Source organism: Canis lupus, chromosome 15 (genome assembly GCF_011100685.1).
Source record: "Canis lupus familiaris isolate Mischka breed German Shepherd chromosome 15, alternate assembly UU_Cfam_GSD_1.0, whole genome shotgun sequence".
Lineage (NCBI taxonomy): Eukaryota > Metazoa > Chordata > Mammalia > Carnivora > Canidae > Canis > Canis lupus.
The window spans coordinates 10,404,494-10,431,003 of NC_049236.1; the positions used below are offsets into that span (position 1 = coordinate 10,404,494).

At 37.2% G+C, this 26,510-nt stretch overlaps 1 protein-coding gene and 1 pseudogene across 2 annotated transcripts in view; both read left to right on the forward strand.

Annotated features, from left to right (window-relative positions):
- The window catches only part of FAF1 (Fas associated factor 1), a 461,021-nt gene that overhangs the window by 132,032 nt on the left and 302,479 nt on the right, over positions 1–26,510 (forward strand). For both annotated transcript variants that reach the window (XM_038558075.1, XM_038558076.1), the window contains exons 3-4: positions 11,869–11,915; positions 24,330–24,532. In XM_038558075.1, the coding sequence (XP_038414003.1) occupies positions 11,869–11,915; positions 24,330–24,532 (250 nt within the window). The remainder of the gene's footprint in view (positions 1–11,868; positions 11,916–24,329; positions 24,533–26,510) is intronic.
- Positions 29–1,066, forward strand: LOC102155423 (annotated as a pseudogene).

Genomic DNA, 26,510 nt, shown 5'->3' on the forward strand with positions numbered 1-26,510 from the left:
ACCTGGCTGTGCTTAAGAATCACTTGAGCTTGTGAGGGGGGAAGAAAAAACCTGGACCCCATTCTAGATCACCTGAATTTGAATTACTGGGAGCAGAACTTCAATATATCTGTCTTTCTAGCCCAGCATGAAGCTTGTGTTTATGTACCAGTGATATATAGTACATAACAAAATAGACTAAAACAAAAACAATATATGATGAAATATTCATATGATGAATAATTATGGTGGCTAACATTTGTAGAGTACTTTGTTGTATTATCTCATTTAATCCTTAAAATAACCTTGTGAGTTAAGTTGGTATTACTACATTTTGTAGATGGGGATACTAAATCTTAGAGTAGTCAAATTAACATGGCCAAAGTCACACAGGTCATAAACTCTTGATAGAACTAGGATTTGAACACAGATCTGCCAGACTACAAGGAATAGAACATCCCATAGTTGGCCAGAGCCACCTCTGTCAGCAACATGTTCAAGGTAATTCGGAGGTCTGTGGGGCCAGCCAGTCTGCTCACCTTTAAAGTCTATGCATCACCTAAAAGGGACTCACCTCAAAACTTCTGTGAAGGTTAATGAGCTTTCACTCTACTCGGTTCCTGAGGGTCAATCTAAATATGTGGAGGAGCAAGGACCCAGCTTGAAGAAAGCATTTCACATCTCCGACATTACTGCGAGCCATATACAAGTTGGTGTCAGGAAATGTACTCACAAACAAAGCCCGAGATGCAGAGCTTAGTTCAATGGGGGTTAGACAGCTATGAGTATCTCCAAAATGCACCTCCTGGCTTTTTTCCAAGACTTGGTGTTATTGGTTTCGCTGGCATTGTTGGACTTCTTTTGGCTAGAGGGTCAAAAATAAAGAAGCTGGTGTATCCACCTGGGTTCATGGGACTAGCTGCCTCTCTTAATTATCCGCAACAAGCCATCGTATTTGTCCAGGCTCGGGGGGGGGGGGGGTAAATTATATGACTGGGGTTTACGAGGATACATAGTCGTAGAAGATTTGTAGAAGGAGAACTTTCAAAAGCCAGGAAATGTGAAGAATTCACCTGGAAATAAGTAGAATGCTCCATGCTCTCCCATTTTAATCAGTTATAGGTAAACATTGGAAACTCCATGCATTTTCTACAGAAAAATGGCAGAGAAGTCAGTACTGAATGTAGTAAATTGGCTTTCTTCTTCAGGAAAAACTATACCAGGCTTCTTTGTTATCTTGGGTGATGCCATACTACCAGTGGACTAATCGGAAATCCTTTCACCTAGAGATAATGTCCAGCATTAGAGCTCCTGGTTCTCATGTTGCTATTTATGTACATAATTAAAATTCTGAATTAAAAAAAAATCCCATAGTTGACCCCGTTAAATTATGGTAGGTTATAGATTAGAGAGAATTGAACATGAATTGTTATTGTAGTTTTTTTTTGCTTAGAAAATATATAAAAATAATATGTAAAAATTAATGTTTGTATACCATCTCCTTTTTATCCATTTTCTATTGATGACTGTAGATCCTCATAGTTGTTGAATTCCCTAAGGGCCAACCTCAGTATTAAAAATTTGGTTAATGTGTATATGTAACTGTAACTGAGATTTGTATGAGGCTCAGATGTCTATATATATCTTCTCCTACTTCTCTGATAGTTCTGTTGTATTTTTCTCTGATTTCATTTTTCCTAAATACTCCTTAAATGTTGAAATTCTAAAGGTTCCATCACGAGGCTTTTTTCTTTGTTCACACTATCCTTCATTTCAGGTAAACTTAATCTGTTCCTGAGACTTTTGCAAAGGCTTTAAAAATATGATTTTAAATATAAAATATAAAAAAAATAAATATAAAATATGGTTTAAATACAAAATATATTATCTTAATCATTTTTAAGTATACAATTCAATAGTGTAAATACATTAACATTGTTGTGAAATAGATCTCCAGAATGTTTTCGTCTTGCCAAACTGAAACTCTATACCTACTAATCTACAACTTTACCTTTTTTCCCTCCTTCTAGCTCCTGGTAATAACTACCATTCTACTTTTTGTTTCTACAAATTTCACTATCCTAGGTACTTCATATGAGTAGAATCATACAGTATTTGTCATTATTTAAGTTTGACATTTTTTGGGGCTTATTTCACTTACCGTAATGTCCTCAAGATTTATTCATGTTATAGCCTGCGATGATACTTCCTTTTTTGAAGCTGAATGCTATTTCATTGTATGTATATACTACATTTTCTTTATCCATTGCTATTGATGGGCATCTGGGTTACTTCCACCGCTTGGCTATTGTGAATCATGCCGCTATGAATATCAATATACAAACATCTCTTTGAGAACCTGCTTTCAATTATTTTGGATACATACCCAGAAGTGAGACTGCTGGGTCAATTGGGAGTTTTGTTTTTTTCCAAATTAATTCTTTCTTTTCTTTTCTTTCTTTTTTTCTTTTCGGTGATGTCGGTAGGGAGGGGAGGGGAGTGGTGAGGGGAGGGGAGGGAGGGAAGGTAAGGTGAAGCAGTGACAGTAAGTTACGTGAGGGTGATTTCTGTAGGGTGCTGGAGTTTTCTTTTCTTTCTCTGTTCTTTTCTTCTTTCATTTTTCTTTCTTTCTTTCTTTCTTTCTTTCTCTCTCTCTCTCTCTCTCTTTCTCTTTTTTTCTTTCTTTATTTTTTTTTAATTTTTATTTATTTATGATAGTCAAACACACAGAGAGAGAGAGGCTGAGACACAGGCAGAGGGAGAAGCAGGCTCCATGCACCGGGAGCCCGACGTGGGATTCGATCCCGGGTCTCCAGGATCGCGCCCTGGGCCAAAGGCAGGCGCCAAACCACTGCGCCACCCAGGGATCCCTCTTTCTTTCTTTAGAAAGAGCATTCGGGGGTGGAGAGGAATAAAGGGAGAATTTCAGAGAGAATCTTAAGCTGGCTCCACTCCCAGTGCAGAGCCTGATATGGGACTCGATTTCATGACCCTGAGATCATGACCTGAACCAAAATCAAGAGTCAGACACTTAATTGACTGAGCCACCCAGGCGCCCCTTTCCAAATACTTTTTTTTTTTTTTTAATTCATAGAGAGAGAGAGAGAGAGAGAGGCAGAGACACAGGCAGAGGGAGAAGCAGGCTCCATGCAAGGAGCCTGATGTGGGACTCGATCCAGGGTCTCCAGGATCACGCCCTAGGCTGCAGGCAGCGCTAAACCGCTGTGCCACCGGGGCTACCCTCCAAATACTTTTAAAGTAGATGACTCATGACTCTAAAGTTAGTATCTTGAACTCACATATTTTAGATTCTTTACAGTCTATTGGACATCTCTATATGAATGTCCCATGTATACTTCAGAATCAACATACCTAAAATTGAAGGCTTCAGATCTTACTGTCCTCACCAGCCTGTCCTTTTGCTCATGCTCCATTTATTTATTCATGTATTCTGTATGTTAACTCATACTACCTAGGGACCAGGCAGTGTTGTTGGTGTTGAGGACATATCAGTGAACAAAATAGTCATTTGGATCTCACATTCTGGCGAGGGAAGACATATAACAAATAAGAAGATACATGAATAATTTGTTAGATACAATGTCATAGCTAGAGGGGTTCTCTTTTAGATAGAATGGCTAGGGAACATCTCTCTGAGATGACCTTTGGGTAGAAACCTTACTGAAGTGAAGGAGTGAGATATGTGGATATCTAAAAAAAGAGCATTGCAGACAGAGGGAAGAAATAAGTATAAGGGGTTTAATGTAGGAACATAGTTCACCTTGTTCAAGAAATTTTAAGGAAATTAGAGCAACTAGAGTAAGTGAATGAACCTCAGGAATAGCAGATGATGATGATGATGTCAGAGAAGGAGCTAGAGCCAGCTAATGTAGTCTCATAAGGTCAGAATGAAATTTTTGACCTTTGTTCTCTTGATATGGGAAAAGGGAAAGGGTTTTGTTTGACTTGACATTTGTAAGCATCATGCTGGCTTCTGTGTGAACAGGCAGTAAGCAAGTGGGGCAAACATAGAAGCAAGGAGACCAGTTTGGAGACTATTGAAATACCAACCCAGAGGAAAGATGATGGTTTAAACTAAGGTAGTAATAGAAAAGATTGGTCAGATTTTACATTTTGGAGTAGAATAAGTAATTTCTCATAGGTCAGGCATGGAATGTGAGGGAAAGGATTAATGACTATATAATTTTGACTTGAGCTATGGAATCTTTGGAATTGCTTGCCAGTTGTGATGATTGGGAGGACTGGAGCAGGAACAGTCTATTCAGTCACCCAAGCCAGAAGCCTGGGCATCATTCTCAACAATTTTCTCTTTTCAATTCGTATTTCACAGTGCTGACCAAAATGGTGTTCCTGAAGGGCAAATTTCAGTTGCAGCAGTTGCCTGCCCATTATCTTCAGGTTAAGTAAAACTTTAAATGCCTGTATTTATACTGCTTTTCATAATCTAACTCTTGCTTACCTTTCCAACTAGCTCCTCACTACTTCCTGACCCAAACGTTTGCTGAAGCCACACAAAACTGCTTTCTACTTCCTGAACAGACTTACCAAAAAAACCCCCCCTTTTTTTTTCTCCCTGAGTGCTCTTACTCAGCTTTTTCTCCTAGAAGTGCCCTGCTTTAACACTTGGTTCAAATCTCACTCCTTCCAGCTTTTTTTCCCTGACAAATTACTTCCACTCTTTTGCCTTCATATAGTACCTTATATATTCCTCTATTGAAGTTTATAGTAATTGAAGGAAGAGTCATCACCTTTTGAGTCATACAGTAGAGTACTTGAAGAAGGCTTAGAAAAGGGTTATAATGATTAACATATTTGGAAAGTAGGAATTTGAAAGAATGTATAGAAGAATTTAAATATAGTAGATTATTGGAAACAGTCTGCTACAGATACTTACAGAAAGTCATTTATTTATGAGAAAAAAAAAAAAGATTTTTCTTTCTGCCTAGAAAGAAAGAGGAGAAAATGGTGTTAAGCATCTTTTTGAGGCCTCATTGGCTTCCCACCATAATCTCATAATCTTTCTTTACAACTCTACTGCGGACACTTAAATCTGCTGCTTTTCTTTCTTCGGTATGTCACTTGTGTAGCTGAGAAAGTTTCATCCCAAAATGGACCATTTTCTTATAGCTCATTTGATTAACATAATACTAATGATGTCTGTGAAATAATAGAAAAAAGATATATTGGTCTCTGTCCCCCAGTTCCGGGCACAGGAGCTTCTAGAACCCTTATAATTTCTTAAGTGATAAGAATCTAGTGGTATCTTTTGTTATAATATTTGGTTTTTGACTCTGGTCCTGACATAGAACTCCTAAATCCCTTGGAATTTACTGGGTGATAGGAATGTCTTTTGTTCTATTGAGGAGACTTTGGGCTCCTGGATAGCTTCAGGATGGGGTGACTACCAGAAAGACCAAGCCATGATTAGAAGCTTGGAAGGATCATTCCTACTCCCCATCCTCCAGGAAGGAGAGAAGGACTAGAGATTGAATTAGTGATTGATCATGCCTATGTAATGAAGCCTCCATAAAAATCCCAGTAGTACAGGTTGGGAAGTTTCCAGAGAATACATGAAGATGTGGGGAGGAGAAGTGTGCCCAGAGAGAGCACAGAAGCTCGGCATGCCTTCTCACATAGTATTCTCTAGGCAGCTCTTCCATCTTGCTATTCCTGAGTTACATCCTTTTATAATAAACCAGTAATCTAATAAGTAAATTTTTTTCCTGAGTTCTTTGAGCCACTCTAGCAAATTAATTAAATTGAAGAGAGTGTTATGGGGACCCCTGATTTATAGCCAGTAGGTCAGAAGCACAGATAGTAGCCTGAAATTCTGATTAGCATCTGAAGGGGGAGTAGGCTTGTGTCAGAATTGAGTTAAATTATAGGACACCTAGCTGATGCTACAGAATTACACAACTTCTTATTGACCCTACTCAGAGCGAAAACACAAGAGGAGGATGATTTTGTGAATTTAGTGTGGACACTTAAATCTACTACTTTTGTTGTTTCCTCAGTACCCAGAATAGTTTCAGGTGAGTAACTAAATATTTGTTGGATGAGTTAATGTTGGAATGAATGAATGAATGAATGAATGAAATATTCAAATGAATGAGATGCATGAGTGCTGTGTAAGTACAACACAATGGAAAATCATTGAGACTTTTAAAGTAATCCCAGAGGCAGACTCTTAAGTGTAGAGAAGAAACTGATTGTTACTAGAGGGGAGATGGATGGGGGGATGTCTTAAATAGGTGATAGGGATTAGGGAGTACACTTGCAATGAGCACTGGATGTTGTATGTAAGTGTTGAATCACTAAATTGTATACCTGAAGCTAATATTACACTGTATGTTAACTAACTGGAATTTAAGTAAAAACTTTAAAAAAATATTGAGAAAAAGGTAGTATGAATCAGTTAAATTTTCTTGAAGAAAATGATTCACATCTGGGTCTTCAGCTCCATTAGGCAACAATAGGCATTCCTTCCTTCATGATCCCATATTGTATTTCACATTATAATTAGTTGTTTCTATAACTGGGAGGAATATGTCTTACCATTTTTATATCCCCTCTGGTCCTAAAACACTATGCTCAATGAATAAAAGAATGAATGAATTTGAACTGGTGAAAAGAGGATATTCTATATAAAGGATCAGTATGATTGAAGGAAAGGAAGTCTGGGTTTGTTGGAAGAATTCTCTTGATGGCAAGATCAGGTCGTTAATGCTAAAATACTATACTTTGTGGGTCCAAAGTGTATTTTGAAAATAATTTGACTCCGACATACCATAGAGTAATAATTTCAACTTGAACAAAAGTATACTAATTTTGAAAGTATTTTTCTATATTTTAAGTATTTTCAGGAGATGAAAAAAATGGATAATGGGCACAATGAAACCAATATTAATTACAAGGGCACTTGGATGGCTCAGTTAAGTGTCTTTTATTTTATTTTATTTATTTTATTTTATTTTTTTTAAGTGTCTTTTAACTCTTGATTTTGGCTCAGGCCATGCATGCTTTCAGGGTTGTGAGATCGAGCCCTGTGTCAGGCTGTGCACTGGGAGTGGAGCCTGCTTTGGATTCCCTCTCTCCCCCTCTCTCTGCCCCTCTACCCTCTCTCTCTCAAAAAAAAGCCAGTTTTACAAAAATTATTATGATCCTAGTTTACAGGCTTTCCAAACATGTGGAATAAGTAGAGTTGCCTAAACTTTAACAACTCATAATATATATGATTTTTTTGAGTGTGTGTGTGTGTGTGTGTATAATGAAAATGTATTTATCATTTCTATTTTCACAAAATTCTAAATATTTTCTTTTTCTATTTGTTTATAAATTCTTATAAATTAAATGTATTAAGTATTTAGTTTTACTGGTCTACAGTCAGTCATTTAGAAATTGGCCAGGTGTGGAGGCTGCTAATAAGAATAAAGCTAGTGACATGGGGCACCTAGCTGGTTCAGTCTGCTAAGCGTCTGACTTAAGCTCAGGTAATGATCCTGAGATTGAGCCCCACATTGGGCTTTCTGCTCAGCAGGGAGTCCTTCACACCCCCCCCCCCCAACTTGTGCTCTCTGTTTTGCTCACTCTCTGTCTCAAATAAATAAGTAAAAAACCTTAAAAAAAACCAAAACTAATCGTAATGCTGTGATGTAGTCAGTGAAGTCTGGAAAATGATGGTCTGTTTTAACTAATGTGTATTATACTGAGAATAATGAGCATTATACTGATATTCCTATTTTTATACTTTCACACTGTTTCAAGAGTTAGTTATACCTGCTTTATTTCCCATGTATTTCTTAGCTTTTTATAATTTAATTTTTATAAAAACTTTTTTTTTTTAAATTTTTAAATTTATTTATGATAGTCATACAGAGAGAGAGAGAGAGGCAGAGACATAGGCAGAAGGAGAGGGAGAAGCAGGCTCCATGCACCGGGAGCCCGACGTGGGATTCGATCCCGGGTCTCCAGGATCGCGCCCTGGGCCAAAGGCAGGCGCTAAACCGCTGTGCCACCCAGGGTTCCCTTATAAAAACTTTAAAAATATGTCTAATAATCTTTTCTCAGGCCTCATAATATGAGACTATTTTCACATTTTTCAGTTTTGTCTAATCCTTCCTTATAGTACCTTATTTGCCCCTTCTGTGACATACTCCTGGTCTTTTCTCTCATATCTAACCCTTCTATTTTTCTTTTAGTCTTTAGCTTTCTCTCCTGTTTATTATATGTATGAATTCCCCAAGACTCTAATCTCTGTCTCACTTCTCTTCACCAAAGACAGCTTATAGGGGTAGGAAATTAAAATATTTTTAGGGCCGCTTTTATTTGCCTTTAAACATATATTGCTTTACTTAACCTAGCTCTACATTTTTAAATTACTTTTTGTCTCCAATTGGATATAACCTGAGCTGTGTATAGTAAAATTAGTTGTTGAATATATTTTTGTTCCTGCTAGAAGGCAAGCCATGTTACATCCATTAGTATATCTCCATTCCCCAATATATATTTGTTAGGTAAACAAATGATATCCTACTGTCACTTTGATGTTAACTTGTTCAAAATTGAACTCATCTGAAATTTTCCTTTGCTTCTATATCCACTCATCGTTCAGTGTCCAGATCAAATTCCATCTCTTTTCTGAAACTTCCCTTAATCCTCACAAAAATCTGTCTTCCTATTCTATATTCCTTTAGCAAATTATACTTTTATTGTACCTTCATTCTGGATTACATTTTATATTTTTATGTACAAAATAGGTTGAGGTCAGGGACTTTCTACCCAAAACAAATACATTATTTAAAATGATCTAAAGACTAAGAAAATGAAAGTAGAAGTGTTGCACTGTTCCTTTTGCATAGTATTGCCTCCTATCCCATCTTGCTACTTTTCACTTAACCTTCAGTCTTTTTGTTTTTTAAGATTTATTTATTTGAGAGAGAGAGAAAATGTGTGCACATGTGCACAAGTTGGGGGAGCGGCATAGGGAGAGAATTTTCAAGCAGACTCTGCTGACCATGGGAGTCCTTCATGGGGGCTCTATCTTATGACGTGAGCAAAAACCAGGAGTCCAGTGCTCATCTGACTGAGCCACCTAGGCACGTGTGCTTATCCTTCAGTCTTAGTTGAGACATTATTGCATCTAGAAAGTTTTCCGAGCCTTGGTCAGGTCTTGACTAAGCGGCTTTTGTTTTTGTATTTGTTTTTTAAAAGATTTGTTTATTTTTTACTTTGGCAGAGAGGAGCAGAGGGAGAAGGGGAGAGAGAATCCTTAAGCAGACTCCCATCTGAGCACAGAGCCCAACCTGGGGATCGATTCCTGGACCCGTAGATCATTACCTTAGTGGAAGTCAAGAATTGGTTGCTTGGGATGCCGGGTGGCTCAGCAGTTTTGTGTCTGCCTTCAGTTCAGGTCATAATCCCAGGATCCAGGATTGAGTCCCACCCCAGGCTCCCTGTGAGGAGCCTGCTTCTCCCTCTGCCTGTGTGTCTGCCTCTCTCTCTGTATCTCTCATGAATAAATAAATAAATCTTAAAAAAAAAAAAAAAAGAGTTGGTTACTTAACCAACTGAGCCACTCAGACACCCCTGTTTTTGTTTTTTGTACTCCTCTAGCATCATTAGCTTAACAAGTTATCAATTGCCATTTAGTGTCTGTGCTGTGCTACGCAACAGGGATAAAGTAATGAACAAAATTGTTATTGTCTGGTCTGTCACATAGCCTACATCCTATGGAGAGGGGCAGACATAAAACCAAATAAGTAATTATCAATTACCTTGAGGGAAAAGCACAAGGTTCTATGTGAGAGTGAGCCTACGTAGATGGGGGTTGATGCAAGAAGAATTCTTTGAAAAAGTGTATCTATGATTAAAATTTAGCCAGACAAGAAATGAGGAAAGGGCATTTCAAATAAACAAAGTATCTTCAGAAGACCTAAGAAATAGAACTTGATGCTTTTGAGGAACAAAAAGACAAGCCCATTTTGGCTAAGGATATAGTATTAGCTCATTATTACAGATGCGGAATCTGAGGTTCAAAGAGGTTCAGTGAGTATAGAACATATTAAGGTCATAAATAATAAGTGGGAGAGTCTAGATTCAAATTTTGGACTTTGTAAATCCTTAGTATTCTTTCTATTCTACCTTGGCATTCCCGAGTGAAAATTTGAACAAAATCTTTCCAAACTGTGGTATTTTGTTTCTTTTCCAACACCATTGAAAATTCTTTTAAGGGGGTGCGGAGAGGGAGGGAGGGAGAGGCGAGGAGGGAGGAGGGAGGGAGGGAGGGAGGGAGGGAGGAGGGAGGGAGGGAGGAAGAAGCGGAAGGAAGGAAAGAAGGACGGAAGGAAGGAAGTGAATGCTGGAGTACGGGGTGCGTGTATTCTGTATGTATTCTTGTTTTTTTCTTTCTGTTCTTTTTCTTTCTTTCTTTCTTTCTCTTTCTTCTGTCTTTCTTTCTTTCTTTCTTTCCTCTCTCTCTTCTCTCTCTCTTTTTTTTTTTTTTTTTTTTTAGCAAAGGAGGATATTTGTATGTGGAACCAATGCCGTCAAAAGAAAAAGGATAATTGACCTGGCAATAAGCAGGGATGCTTCCATTGAATTTGTGGCTTTGAAGACCCATTTTAGCATTTGTTTGACTCAAAGGATTTATGAACCTCCAGAGTTGTCAGGGTTCTATGGAATTCACTGTCTATATTAATCTGTGGATTTCTTTGTTTTTTACCAGTGAAGCATTACAACTCTCAAAATCTTACACTCTACTTTATTTCCATTCAACAGAATAACATGTAAACTTGACCCTCTTTTGGCAAATATTTAAGTTAATGTCTCACAAAATACTCTGTTTTTGGGAATTGATTTCTAGACAGCTGATAAAGCTTTGAAATGTTACTGTTTTTTTCTTTTCTGTTTTCATTTTGATGTGGACTTGGATGGACAAGGGGAGGGAAGAAGTTGTTATGATGCAGAGGCAAAGTTGGAAAGGCAAAGTTTTTTCCTTCAGAGAATCTTTGTTACCCTGCAGTAAACTGCCCATAATCTAGGATGTTGCAACCTGCTTGCTTAGTAGCCTGCAAAAATGTTGGTATCATGTCATTTCTGTGCTATGTTCTAAGTAACTGGTGACTGGTTAGCTTAGAGACCAACTTCAGAAATGTTTTATATAAGGAAACTTCCCCAGTGATGTTCCTGCCTCCTTTTATAACCTGGTACAATCATGGTACTGTGTTCTCAAACAGTTTTTGCCTCTACGTTTTTTCCTTCTAAATGTTATTTTTACTAAGAATAATAATTATAACATGAAAGAATGAATTTAATTCCTGAGCTAATTTTTACATTCTTATTGGAATTTTTCATTTGTGATTTGTGAAACCTTATGTGTTTCTTTATAACATGAAAGAATGAATTTAATTCCTGAGCTAATTTTTACATTCTTATTGGAATTTTTCATTGTGATTTTTATGTCTCACTCTTCTCAATCTGAAGAAGGAAATAATGTTAAAAATATTACTTTAAGGTACTGATTTTACTTGTTCTGACATTCTTAAGCATTGGTTTTTGTGGGTGTTTTGCTTGAATGAGGACTGTGGAATTAAGCTTTTTATGACTCAAGATTTGGAGATATTATATACCAAATGCATGTTTTTTGTTTGTTTATTTGGTTTGGTTTTAGTTTTCTAAAATACAGTTTTATTATACCAAATAGAGAAACATTTTAGAGAATATTTTGTATTATTAAGGAAACAGTATTTCATTTAAATTTGATTTTTCAAAGTACACTTATTTCCCTGTACAGTGTTCTCCACCTCACCCATCACTGAGCATTTTTCTGTTTTTTTTTTAAATGGCTTTCCCTGTTTTTTTTGTTTGCAGGCAGCTATCAATGGTGTAATACCCCAGGAAAATGGCATTCTACAAAGGTATGTTAGTTATAAGGTGCTTAATGGTAAGGATGAGAATTTAGCCAAGCAAAAAGAAATAATTGTTAATTTTTTTGTTTAATTTTTTGACAGGGTATTTGATCTTTGGTATAGAAGCTCATTAATATAGTTATTGTTCTTTTAGACATTTTTGTTATATCAATTTCCTAAAGTTTCCAACTTTTAACTATATAATGTTATTTCAGAATGAGTGATACTGTTTTTCAAGGACATCTTTTTAAAAAATTTTTTTTTATTGGTCAAGGGCATCTTCTAATTCATAAAATGGGAGGTACTGAATCTCAGTAGCTGTAGAGCATGGTTATCATCTACCTATCCAGGAGTTCTCTCCAACCTTACTACATTCTTTTTTTCTTCACTTTTGGTTTTTAAATTAAGTACATGATAATTTGCAAGAATTTGAATAAGTACTTAATTGATGAAACCTCCCAGAGCACTGAGCCATTTCGCCTGAAGAATCCATTGTTAACATGTGGAATGGGCTTCATGGTTTTGTGTCATTGCCGGAAGGTAAAATTGGCAGATGATGCCAAGAGAACTACAAGTTACAAAATAATTCCTTAAATTAGAAATAACTTTTCCTCACCTTTCTTTCCTTAAAATTGGAGACTGGTTTGGATTAAAAGAGGACACTATAAAGTCATAGGAGGTAAAACCATTCTCCCTTCCAAGTATAGTTTAATTACTTGATCCCCACCCCCACCCCCCCAATTCAAACTTTGGCTTGAATTTTAGTGGCTAGGATTTCTAAGTCACTGAAGCATGATCTGCTAAGTGCAGATGAGGCAAACAGAAACAGTAGACTAGGACTGAGGTTGTTTTGGAGAGGAAGAAAAGTGCTGTTGCAAAACCATAAAAAAATTCACCATGAACTGCAAAATGGACTGTACTTTATAGGAAACTGTGTATATTTAGAAATGAAGCAAATTCTCTTTGGTACTTATACTACCCTTAGTAATTAATAGACCTGTTCCCCACCATTTTTAAAACACTATCAGAGTTTCATCCAGAGTAAATGTGGCTGATTTCCAGAGTCTGTACCTTTTTTTTTTGGGGGGGTGGGGGGGCGGGTCCGAAGCATTCAGTTTTACTGAAACCCTTGTCTAGAAAGCAAACCAGGTGATTACCAGAACTTCCTTCATGATCATTTTTTTCTTGGTTTAGGAAGTTTTAGACTTCTAAATATGGTTCCAGTTTTATTCTTGAGTAAATGTTATTTCACTTTTGTGCCAAAATTTTTGCTTGTTAAATCCTTGTGGATTCAGCTGCTGGGTTTCTGAGCACATAGTGGATATATCTTAAAATTAATATTTTGCTATTGGTGAACTGTAGAAATTCCCTTATCCCTGGAAACATTGCATCTCTCCTGTCACTAGTGATACATTTCGATTAATATATTTTCTAAGTAGAGATTCAGCACTAAACTGATTTCTAATACTATAATATTTGGGGTTTACCTTTTGTCAGAGTGAGTTTTTGTTTTATTTGCTTGTTTATTAATTAAAGGAATGAATCATATGTGCACAGAAGAAAATCAGTTGTATCTAGTAATAGTCTTCAACTCTCTCCTTTCCTGACTTTGTTCTTTAGCTTTGAAATCACTGTGGATTTGACATAACTGAAAATTCCTCTTAACTAGGGGAAAATGAAAGAGGGCTCTTTGCTCATTTGCTTCTACTGAAAGTGGAAGACTTAATAGTAGGAATGGCATGCGTAGGTAGTTAAAAGATTTTTGTTTTTTAATTTGACTTTTGTAATATAGTCTGTGAATGCAACTGACTCTTAATTTGTCAGTTCATACTTCGATAGGGAAAGAGCTACCAACAAGTTTTTTAAATATGAATTATTTTTGGAGGGAGAAGAGCCCAATCCCTGTGCTTTATAGCTTTTCTTGAAATCAGTTTTTTGTGTGAATTCAAAAGTGGGAATATGATTTTTAATGTGCCCATGAAGTCCAAAGCAAAAAAGCTAACAATTTTAAATGCTTAAGGCACTGTGCTAAGTAACTGACATATTTTCATCACTTAATACTTAGTGTAACCCTTAAGAGTTTCATATTTCATAGTGAGGAAACCGAAAGTTAGAGAGTTAACATAGATTTGCCCACAGTCACAAGTGTAGTAGATGATAAAGTCTGGATTGTCTTCTTTTAAAAGCCATGCTTTTTCTCTGATACCGCTCTGCCCTATTCAAGGTCTGCAAACTAGCCATGTCCCACCTTTTTAAAAAGATTTTTTCCCTTGGATAAAAAAGTTGGAATTTAATACGTGTGTATAAGATCTTTCTCCCATAGTTTTGTTTTTAGTTACTTATTTAGTAAAGGTAAGTAAAGCCAGATATTCTTATCCCTCACTTTACAGGTTTAGAGAATAAGGGATGAAGTGACTTGGCCCAGATGGTACAGCATGTGTTGATGGAGTCAGGAATATAAGCGAGTCTTCTGCCTCAACCTTGGTCCAAGGCTTATTTTATTAGACAATATGCTGCTAATACAACACATTCATAAACTGTATTGCTTATGCTGTCATAAGTGTAAGCCATTCAGTCATAAAACATCAAGTATGTGCATATTTATTTACATCTTGGTGTAATATTTTATTGTCCATCTTATTGTCCAGAGCCATTTAAACATTATTTTTGGAAATAGTTATTGTTAGAAGAAAGTGCTAATGAATTACCTGTGTTAATAGGCAGGACATGCTATGTTTCCTAAGAATTTTATGAATCAGTAGTATAATTTTCCTCATTGACTAAGTGGGTAGTATCTGTCAACTCTTATTTATTTATTTATTTATTTATTTATTTATTTATTTATTTATTATTTTTATTTTTATTTTTTTTTAATTTTTATTTATGATAGTCACACAGAGAGAGAGGGAGGCAAAGACACAGGCAGAGGGAGAAGCAGGCTCCATGCACCGGAAGCCCGATGTGGGACTCGATCCCGGGTCTCCAGGATCGCGTCCTGGGCCAAAGGCAGGCGCCAAACCGCTGCGCCACCCAGGGATCCCTCTATTTAATTTTTAAAAGATTTTATGTATTTATTAATGAGAGAGAGAGAGAGAGAGAGAGGCAGAGACAGGCAGAGGGAGAAGCAGGCTCCACGCAGGGAGCCTGACATGGGGCTCCTGACATGGGGCTCAATCCTGGGTCTCCAGGATCAGGCCCTGGGCTGAAGGCGGTGCTAAACTGCTGAGCCACCCGGGCTGCCCATATTTATTTTTTTGACCCAGATGATACAGTGTATGTTTCTTTGTCCATTGTTTAATTCATTGAGAAAACCTAGAGAAGACTAGACATTTTTTCACTTATTGACCATTATGTTTTCAAAATATGTAAGTGCTAAGGTTTCTAATATAGAAAATATCCATTTTGGCCAATTAGTTTCTATTTATTGTCTTCTCTGATGCTCATTTAAGAATCTGATTTTATATATTTATTTTATATATTTATTCATGAGAAACAGAGAGAGAGAAAGAGAGTGAGGCAGAGACACAGGCAGAGGGAGAAGCAGGCTCCTCACAGGGATCCTGATGTAGGCCGAAGGCAGACGCTAAACTGCTGAGCCACCCAGGGATCCCCAAGAATCTGATTTTTTTTTTTAAGATTTTATTTATTTATTCAGAGAGAGAGAGAGAGAGAGAGAGGGAGAAGCAGGCAGAGAGCCCAACGTGGGACTTGATCCAGAGCTCCAGGATCACACCTTGGGCTGCAGGCGGCGCTAAACCGCTGCGCCACTGGGGCTGCCCTGATTTTTTTCTAAAGACAAGTTTATCTTTAAGACACATGTGTGTTTTTGTTTTGTTGTTTTTGTACCTAGAAATTTTTCCTGGGGATGGATTTTTAAAAACTGAAATAAACATGTACAGAGTTCTTGTTTAGTGTGCTTTGTCCGTTGCCTTCCAAGGACATGTGTGGTTTGTAGAGGAAAGTTGAGTGAGGATAAAAACACTCCTTTAGTTGAGGTTTAGATCTAAAACAGATTTCTCCATAGAGCTTCCTTTACTAATCAGTGTCTATTTAATTATTAACTAGAAAACAATAGTGAATAGATCAAATTATAGAATGTGTCTTCATAGACATAGTCTTAAAAATACTTTTTTTGGAGTCAGAAGTTTTGGATATCTTTGTACTTAATGGATACTATTGAACATTAGTCAAAATTTATAGGATCATTAACTATAGTCTTTCTTTCTCTCTCTCTCTCTCTCTCTCTCTTTGGATTGCTAGTGAAAAACTCTAATGTAAATTTATTATTTATTATTTATCTTGAAATAGAGTAATTATAGCCAATAAGAAAATTCTCGAGTGAAAACTAAAAAATTCTCTCTGGCTGACAACACACCAAATAGCCTGCTATGATTAGAAATGTTAAACTGTCTCCTTGAGTTAGAGTTTGGTAAAGAAGAAAAAAAGTGCACGAAGGTGTTTCAAACACAGGGAATTTCATATAGGGAATCAGTTCCAAGATGTGGAGCAGGTTGAAAGAAGCAAAAAGGGAATACAGAAACAATTCAGATATAATGACTTCAGGAAACAGCTGGATCACCAGACCCACCTGTGGGTGGGGTGGTCCTGCTGTGACTGAGGAAAGGAGCATAAGGCAAGAGCAGATTTACAGTTGCAGCATCCCTGAGTAGGGTGGGCACAGCCGGGACTGTGTGGACTAAGTTCAGGGTACTCCAGGAAGCCTGCTCTAGGACAGATCTGTCTGGGAGAGCCCCCTGCTAACCAGTAAAGGGCAAGAAGTCACTCCTGGTATTAGGGGAAAAAGGGAAAGTGATTGGGAGAGATTGAAATTAGCAGGATTTTGAAGCCCAAAGGAAGGACTCTGGCAACATGGCCCCTGCTCAGCTGATACTGGTACCTCTACAGGATGCAGAGGCTTTTTTGAAATAATTGAAAGAAGCCAGAAGCTAACATCAGTGGCTGATGCTAAAACAAAGTGGATGCTATTGTTACAGTAATGTCACTGCTAGGTCACTGATGTTGATAAAATAACATTAGTATGTAAAACTGTAAGAAGAAAATTTTGTGTGTGTCTGTGCACACACTCGTGTGCTGCTACATTTTTGTTACTGTTATTGGTCATAAGGCCATGGTTAGTATTTGCCAGTTTCTTCTTTCACTCTTTATATTCCCTTTGCCAGCAACTCAGTCAAGTTTCTTTACTTGGTGGGACATCTCAAATATTCATCCTAACAGTCAGGATCCTCAGTTGACTTGCTTTTGTTATTTGGCTATAGTTTTCCATACCCCAGAAATAGTCCATTGTATAGCAGCAACCCAGTTTTTTCTTGGTAATCAGGACCTCCCACCTCACTTTGTATCCCCTTATTTCATTAGTTGATTCAGTAATATGAAGAGTACAAAATGGCCAAGTGGCATTCTCAGGTTCTAATTCTGTGAAAGTATTGTGGAAACATTACATTCCTGGGAACTGTGATCTCTGAATCACCAAAGCCCAAAGTAGCAGGAAGCAAAAATTCTGTTAAGTTATTCGGCATAGTAAGAGAAACCACTATTATCACTTAGTTCTCATACCTATGTTTTCTGGCAATATGAGAAATATCACAGTGTTTTGGTTACTGATACAAAGCATATACAACATCCTTTAAGGTGGAGGGCCAAGTTTTGAGTGTTGTCTCCCAGCTGTCTTTAGCAGGACATTCTACTGTTCTAACAAGCTAGGTGCTTCTGGGTGACAGTGTATATGAATATTACCAGCACTACACTTCTTTTGCTGTGAAATGAGTTTCTTGGTTAGAACCAGTGTTGTGTAGGAAAGCCTTAGATTAATACATGAATGGTGGTGCTGGCAGAAGCATTGCTGTCAGGGAAGTCCATTTCATATTCAGAAAAGTGTCATTTTTTTTAAAGATTTTATTTATTTATGATAGAGAGAGAGAGAGAGAGGCAGAGACACAGGCAGAGGGAGAGGCAGGCTCCATGCCGGGAGCCCGACGCAGGACTCGATCCCAGGACTCCAGGATCACGCCCTGGGCCAAAGGCAGGCGCTAAACTGCTGAGCCACCCAGGGATCCCCCAGAAAAGTGTCATTTTAAGGGAGAACAAATTGCTTCTTTTTCTGTGATAGAAATGATCTATTACCAGACCCCCAAGGAATGATGTCATATTGGGGGCTCAGTTTAGACTGTTGTTTGCAGTTTAGATGCTCAGTAGTTTCCCTAGCCAGATTCAGACTTGAGGAGAAACTGATGTTGTGCCTTTGTCTAATTTCCACTCCTATTGGCATGGCCACATTATACATTAATGCATTGATAGTCCTAAGGGAGTAAGGGAGAAAAGCTGACTGACATCAACAGAACAATATCATGTTATTCACATTGAGAGCCTTTTTTTTTTTTTTCTCCAGTGGATAGCTTGTAGGCAGCATTCCTTTCAGAAGCATATATTCACATTTTGTGTCCATTCTGAAAGTCCCATTTTCTAATCTTTTACCCAGACTTTCTTGTCCACCTAATTTTTCTTTTATTCTTTCCAAGTCTTGATCAGCTGACCAACCTGTCCATGGTTCAATATAGATTTGTACCTCAGGCAATTTCTCTAAATGAAAAGGTAACTTGTGGTACGATCCCAAGTTCTCCCTATTAGGAGACTTTTCTTTCACTACTGTCTTTCTGAAATATCTTTGTTTAGGGGCTGTAATGCTTCAGCAGTTTGTTTTTGGTTGGTGTGAACAGGTATACACAACCATATTTTCCTTTCCCAGTCCACATCTTTTCTTCCTCATTTAACTTAGTTATTTCTTATTATTTTTTTAAAATTTTTATTTGTTTATTCATGAGAGGCACAGAGAGAGGCAGAGACACAGGCAGAGGGAGAAGCAGGCTTCATGCAAGGAGCCCAACATGCGACTCGATCCTGGGTCTCCAGAACCACACCCTGGGCCAAAGGGGGGGGCGCTAAACCACTAAGCCACCCGGCTGCCCAGTTATCTCTTATTATTGACAGAAAGTGCAAGATAATAGCAACTGGCCTTTTACCCTGACTTACTTCTGAGTACTTACCAAGGTAGCGGGTCCCTGCATTTTTGTGGCATGTATCTTCTAATCTCTGTCATACATGTGTCCAAGTACTTGCTACTTTTGCTTTTCAGGATCAGTTCACATTGTTATCAATGTAATGTTGTTTTGTGGAATGTCTAGTTGATCAAGACTTCTCTAGGCTAGATTGTTAATGCTAAAGATTGGGAGAGTTGACATAATCTTCTGAAAAAGACAGTGAATTGTTTGCCCTGCTGGGTAAAATTAAAATGGTTGTCTTGGTGACTGCAAATTAACATAGAGAAAAAAAGTATATGTGAGATCAGTGTCTTCCTGTTACTAACCTTTCCTGCATAGCAATCCTAACTATATGGATCAGGAAGGCAGTATGTGTTGTCTGCCAGTTACTGAAGTATGTCTCTTTGAATTATACATTTAGAATCTAGAAAATAAATTGTAGGGTAGGTTGACAGATTGTTTGAACATAGTATGAATGGATTTGGGCCCAAACTTCATTTTACCACCACAGTCCTCTACTTTTATATCCCCAGGAATTAGAGTTAGCATCTAGTAATCTCCTAAAAATTTAGATATTTTCCTTTTATCAGTATACAGACACCCTAGTTAATGACTGCAGCCTCCTAGGGCAAGTCTTAGAAGAAAATTTCCAATATACACGGGGGCTACTACTACTTCAGAAAGTGCTACATGTGTGGCTCTGTTGTATTGTCTTTGTGGGGATCAGGAGCTCTATGTCCGTGAAACAGTTAATGTTTGGAAACTGAGAGTGACTATGACTCTCCATTGTGGTTACAGACATTAGGTTTTAGGCTATCAGGTCTAGGGGTCTAATGTTTTTAGATCAAGTAATATTTTTATCAACTGACTTTTAAGTTGGTTTCTTAGAAATAATTATGTTCTGGGGCTCCTGGGTGGCTCATTTGACTCTCTCTCTCTCTCTTTTTAAGATTTTACTTATTTATTCGTAAGAGATACAGAGAGAGAGGGAGAGACATAGGCAAAGAGAGAAGCAGGCTCCCTGTGGGGAGCTGGAGGTAGGACCCGATTCTGGACCCCTGGGATCACGACCTGAGCCAAAGGCAGATGCTCAACTACTGAGCCACCCAGGCGTTCCAGCATTTGACTCTTGATTTCAGCTCAGGTTGTGATCTCAGGATTGTGAAATTGAGCCCCCAGTGGGGCTGGTCATGGAGCCTGCTTATGATTCTCTTTCTCCCTCTTTCTCTGCCCCTCTCCCTCACTGCTTACTTTCCCCCACCCTTGGGAAAAAATAATAATTATGGCCCATTTCTAAAGATCTCTGCAGGTTGAAATCTTCTGATTGTCACTTTTTGTCTGTGCTGTCCATTAATGTAATTGCTTCCACCTTTTTCTTACTAAATTCTGCCATTTGACCTCAGCACTTTGGGATACCATGCTCATTAAGGAGATTTATTCAGTGGTGTCATCTCCTCATGTTATTCCCAACCCATGGAAGACAACTGCTACAGTTTTTTTAAGAATGCAAACTCCTCTTACTAATGTATTTTGTAATACTTTAGTGCAATGTCCTTTGTGACCTCATGGATGATGTAGTAGGAGAGTATATGTATGTTTGGATTGTATATGGTAAATCCACTTGAGCATTCTTATTTTTCTAAGCATCTGGATTTCCTCTATACTTTGCCAGGAAAGTTTGGGTATTTCATCCTCATTAAATGTAGACTCCTTTGGAACTTAAGTTTCATTCAGTCGATAAGCAAACTATTAGAGGTACTTACAGCTGCTTAAGCAAACATGTTATATATTTGGCTGTATCAAAACTCTTTTGGTCAAATTCACTTCAAATTCATTTTCTTACATATTCCCTAGGATTTTGCTGGTATAATTTATCAAAATATTTTTATCAAAAGATAAATTTATCTCTTTATCAAAATAATTATTTTTGGAAATAACCTTCTCTGAGTTAAGACATTGTATTTACTCTCTTGGAGAATGCCTAGATCTGATTTTAGAGGCAATAAGAAATGGTTTGGGTAGGTTTTGACAATAGGCATTCCTTTTCAAGGCAATGATCTTAGTAAGAGCATTATCAGTTTTCGAGCAAGAGGAGGATAACTTTAGTCATGGAATAAGGAGTTGTTTCTGCTTACAAAGAAGGTTCACAGGAACTCCATGGGTTCAAGATTGTTGCCTTCATCTGAGTCCACTTGGATATCCCCATTCCACGTTGTAGAATACCACTCCTCCTAAAACAGTGCTGTAATTTTCACAAAAGATACTTAGAAAGTATATATACTCAACTTTCACTGTAATGCTGCAAGCTGAAAAGTTAAATTTGCATGTGATTCTCAGTAGGATCATACCTGGGAGACAGGAAATGAGAAAGTGCTACTTCAGAAGCTTTCTTATCATGGCTTAAACTGAAAGTTGATAACCCTAAGTGTGTCATTTTCTTCTGTTAAGCATTCCATTAGAGTCAAAAGCAGCCAGCTCATAGTCTTTACTGTCATTATGACTACCATAAGGGCCAAGTCAAATAGCCATTTGTCCCCTTAGGCACTTGTTTTAATAGGTATGTGTTCATAATGAATTATAAGTGATGATTTAATCATTATGCTAGTGCATGATCACTGGTATCCCATTTTCCATTAGCAAGTAGCTCATCAGTGTATTGAAGGTCAAGGACATAATCAAACTAATTCCTGAATCCTCTTTCTGGGATACCTCCATTACCCACCCCCCCACCCACCTCCCAAAAATTGGGTATTTCAAGTTTAATGTAGGATTGGTTACACAGGTGTGGAGCAAAAAAAGTAAAACTGAAGTAACCTCTGTATAACTGCTTCAGGAAGTTACCACTCTTAGGTCCAGATCAAAGGGATTAATAGAACTTCAGAGCTCCAAGCAGCCCCTTGGACCTGAATGAGGATCAGGCCACTTTAGAAGGCATACAGTCTAGCTGCTGTCTGTGTCTGAGGGATTGTCAGGAAGCTGGTTATATGAACGCTGAAAAAAGCAGGAGACTGAAAGCTGCTGTATGATACTAATAGAAATATATGTGAATAGGAAGAAGGAAAGCTTTCCTTCTCTCCTCCTAACAATCTATCTCTATCTAGTATCCTATTTGCAGAATCTATTGGGGAAACATATGCCAAAGGACAAATAGAATTTTGCAGAATCTGCATCATAGAATAGACCACAGAAGGATGAATTCGGGGTTAAGAAAACATTAAGTCAGGGACCAGCCTATTAACTTTAGCTATATTTCCGAGCTTCTGAGAAGTGACAAAATTTAGAGATCTGAAATATCATTGCGCATATTCTGTTCATAGATACTTAGGAGCTCACTTTGGATTCCAACAGTGATGTTTCCTGCTTGGACGTTTTCTTTTCCATGTCTTACTTTTAAGATAACTTTTCTTGAATCTAACAGCTAGGAGAAAGTGTAGGTTTTTTTGTCTTTGGATCAGTGATTATTAGAGTGTCTGAACTCGTTATTTTCATACTTTTTTGGCTATGACCTACAATTAGAAATACATGGAATCCAAACACATATGCAAGAATGTATCAGAATCAAAAGTTTTAGGAAACAATACTTGATCTTAACTATTAAGTACCATGTACTGATCATTTGTATCTTATCCTATCCTGTCCTATCATATCGTCTTCTTTAAAAGATGATCACAACTCACTAAATCAACTTTTTAATATAAATTTGGTAAGCACTAATCAGAGCAGTAGTGTGAAGTAAAGGTAAATATTTTTTCTTGGTTCATTGTATGAATAGTGCTTATTTGTGTGTTTTTGGTCATTCTTTTTATTGTTCCTGTTTGGGTTCCTAATCTGTTCTTTTCCCACAGATTTAGGGGTATTTTAAAACTCAGCTAGTAGTTTTGGTGGTGGTGGAACATATATACAATAATAATGTTTCAATGGAAGCATTCCTTTGGTTCTCTTCTTCCTTATTCCTCCTAGTGAGGGGGCGGGGGGGAGGAGTGACTATATATGATAAATTGAGAGAAAACCCAAGTTCTTTAATAATTATTCCTTTACTCTTTAGCTTGTTAAATATTTAAGTGCTTTCTCTATAAAATCTTGAGCTCCAGGCAGAGTATACAGCCATAAAACATAAACGTGGGGATGCCTGGGTGGCTCAGTGGTTGAGCATCTGCCTTTGGCTTGGGTCGTGATTCCACAGTCCCGGGATTGAGTCCCAAATGAGTTTCCCTGCATAGAGCCTGCTTCTCCCTCTGCCTCTGTTTCTGCCTCTTTCTCTCATGAATAAATAAATAAAATCTTTAAAAAAGAAAACCACAAATGTGAACTTTGACCTTGTAGAACTTATATTCTCCTGGAGTCTTAAATATCAAATGATTAATACCAATTATAATTGGTAGTGATGAGGAATTAGAACCAGTCTGAGGTAGTAAAACATGCACTGAGTTGAAAAACATTCAATCTGAGATATGAAGTGTGAATATAATTAGCTAGAAGAAAGTTGGAATATTGGGATGAGATGAGAAAGAATAGTCTTAGAAGGAATAGTCTGTGTTCCGCTATGAAATGGGAAGGATCAAGGTGAGATGGAAGAAATGAAAGCTTGTTGTGCCTGGAAGCATACAGAGATTGGAGGAGATAGCCTAGCACAAGCTAAGGATAGGAAGGTAGGTAGGCTTTGGATCATATAGAGACTTACATGTAGTTCTGTATGAAGAAGAGGGGAATATTGAAGAAAATGATATGAAGATATTTCTATAATTTCATTTTTGTAGTGGTATGGAATGACATGCACAGGAGCAAGGGTACGTTCAGAGAGATTAGTTAGGAGGCTGTTGTATTCAGAAGAATAATTCAGGAGATATTGAAGGTACTGGAAAGGAAATTCATAATCCATAATGTAAAGCTAATTAGAAGATGGTTTTGGATAGATGTTGCCTCTGTTTTATAAAAAGAAAAAAAGAATAGAGGTTTAAGGATGGTAAATTTCTGAGTTTTGTGGAAAGTAGAGTTAATCAGATAATGCTTCAGTGAGCATTCATTAGTGAATGAATTCACTTTCATTAGTGAATGTAGAAGACACTGTTCTTAATTAACAGAAATTAATGTTTTACTAACATCATAAAGCAAAAACCTGATTAAATGATAGATGATATGTATGATACTGTCAATAGACATAGGAAGGCAAGGTTGGGAGGGAGAGTAATGTAGCTTTCAGTCACTAGGAAAGATTTTATGGAGGAAGTAAAACTTTAGTTAGGCTTTGATGCACAGGTAGGTAAATTTGATTGGAAGACCAACACAAGCCAAGTATGGAATGGGTCCTTAGTGGTAATCTATAAGGATTTGGTTGATGATAATCTTTCTTTTTATGTCAATATTTCAGTGACTATGGAGGTGAAACTATACCAGGACCTGCATTTGATCCAAGTCACCCAGCTTCAGCTCCTGCTCCTTCTTCCTCTTCAGCATTTCGACCTGTAATGCCATCTAGGCAAATTGTAGAAAGGCAACCTCGGATGCTGGACTTCAGGGTTGAGTACAGGGACAGAAATGTTGATGTGGTACTTGAAGACAGCTGTACTGTTGGTAAGGTTTTTCCTAGTATAAAGCCTTCATAAATAGAGAATTTATTAGGTAAACATTTCTTTATATTCTTTTCTTTTGAGTTGAATGCCAATAAGAAGGGAGAAAAGACAATTGAAACTGATATTTTCCATACAGATAATTATACTGCATTTTAAAATACTGTGTTGTTACTGAGGCAAGTTTAAGAATAATTCTTTTGTTCCACTTGAATGGTATAAGATGCTGTTTTAGGGCAGATGCAAATCAAACTTTTAAGTATATTGCTTATTGGACTTTATAGCTGAAATTCATTAATTTTTCATACTGTGGTTAATGAGAGATCAGAAATAAGACATGTTTTCATTACTTCTTCTCCTACCTAGTTGTATAAGTTTTTCAATGTTGTCCTTTCAAAGGAAACTTTGAAAAAAAAGTGTATGCCTGCCATTATTGGACAGATTTTACCAGATTTCTATAGAGAAACTGTGTTGAATGAATATTTGATTCAGATTATTTGACTTATAAATCTAAATTCCAGATATTTCTGAAAATTTTGCCTTTGTTTTATTAGGAAGATTCTTTCCTAATTTTATTTAATTTATTAATTGAGGTACACTACAGGAGCACTTGGGTAGCTCAGTAGGTTAAGAAGCATCCAACTCTTGATCTCAGCTCAGGTCTTGATCTCAGGATTGTGAGAAAAGAAAGAGAAGAAGTATGCTGTAGAGAAAAGCAAAACTGTTAAAAGATTGATCATTCTCAAACACGAATCAGATTGTTATTCCCTTACTTAAAAGGCATTTAGAAACTTTCCATTGGTTTAGGATAAAATGAAAATCTTTTACCATGGCCTGTAAGCCCTGCTTGATCAGGTCCCTGCTACATTTCTGGTTTTCATCTGTTACCACTTTTGCCCTTGTTCACCATGCCTAAGTTGTTTTGGACTTGTTTCAGTTCCTTGAATAGGTTATGAGCCCACTCAAGGCATTTATAATGTACCTTCCTTTGCCCAAATTTCTTTAGTCCATTTTTTCCCATGCTCAGTTCCATGCCTCCCATATATTCTCCTATTAACTCCTTTTTAAAAAAAAATTGTGGTAAAAAAGTACATAATATGATACCTATCCTTTTAACAAATTTTTAAATGTACAATATAGTTTTGTTAACTATATGTACATTGTTGGACAGCAGATCTCTAGAAGATTTTCATCTTGTATAATTGAAACTTTGTATCCATTGGATGACAACTCCCCATTTTCCCCTTTTGCCAGCCCCTGGCAATCATCATTCTACATTCTACTCATCTGAGATGAGTTGGACTACTTTAAATATATCATATAGGTGGAATCATACAGTGTTTGTCCTTCTGTGTTTGGCTTATTTCACTTAGTATGATATCCTCAAGTTTCATCCCTGTGTAGAATATTATAGGATTTTCTTTTTTCTTTTCCTTTTTTTTTTTTTTAAGATTTATTTATTTATTTATGATAGAGATAGACACACAGAGAGAGAGAGAGGCAGAGACACAGAAGGAGGGAGAAGCAGGCTCCATGCTGGGAGCCCACTGTGGGAATAGATCTTGGGACTCCAGGATCGCGCCCTGGGCCAAAGGCAAGCGCTAAACCGCTGAGCCACCCAGGGATCCCTATTATAGGATTTTCCTCTTCTAATGAGTAATAATCCATTTTATGCATATACTACATTTTCTTTATTCATTCACCCCTCTGTGGATATTTAGGTTTTTTTCACCTCTTGGATATAGTGAATATCCAATGGATATACATTCCTACCAATATAAAATGCATAAGGTTCTAATTTCTCCACATCCTGTCAACACTTACTATTTTCTGTTTTGTTTTTGATTTATAATGGCCTTCTTAACAGGTATGAGGTGATATCTCATTATGGTTTTGGTTTGGATTTGCATGATAATTAGTGATGTTGATTATCTTCTCATATACCTGTTGGTTTTTGTATATCTTCTTTAGTGAAATGCTTA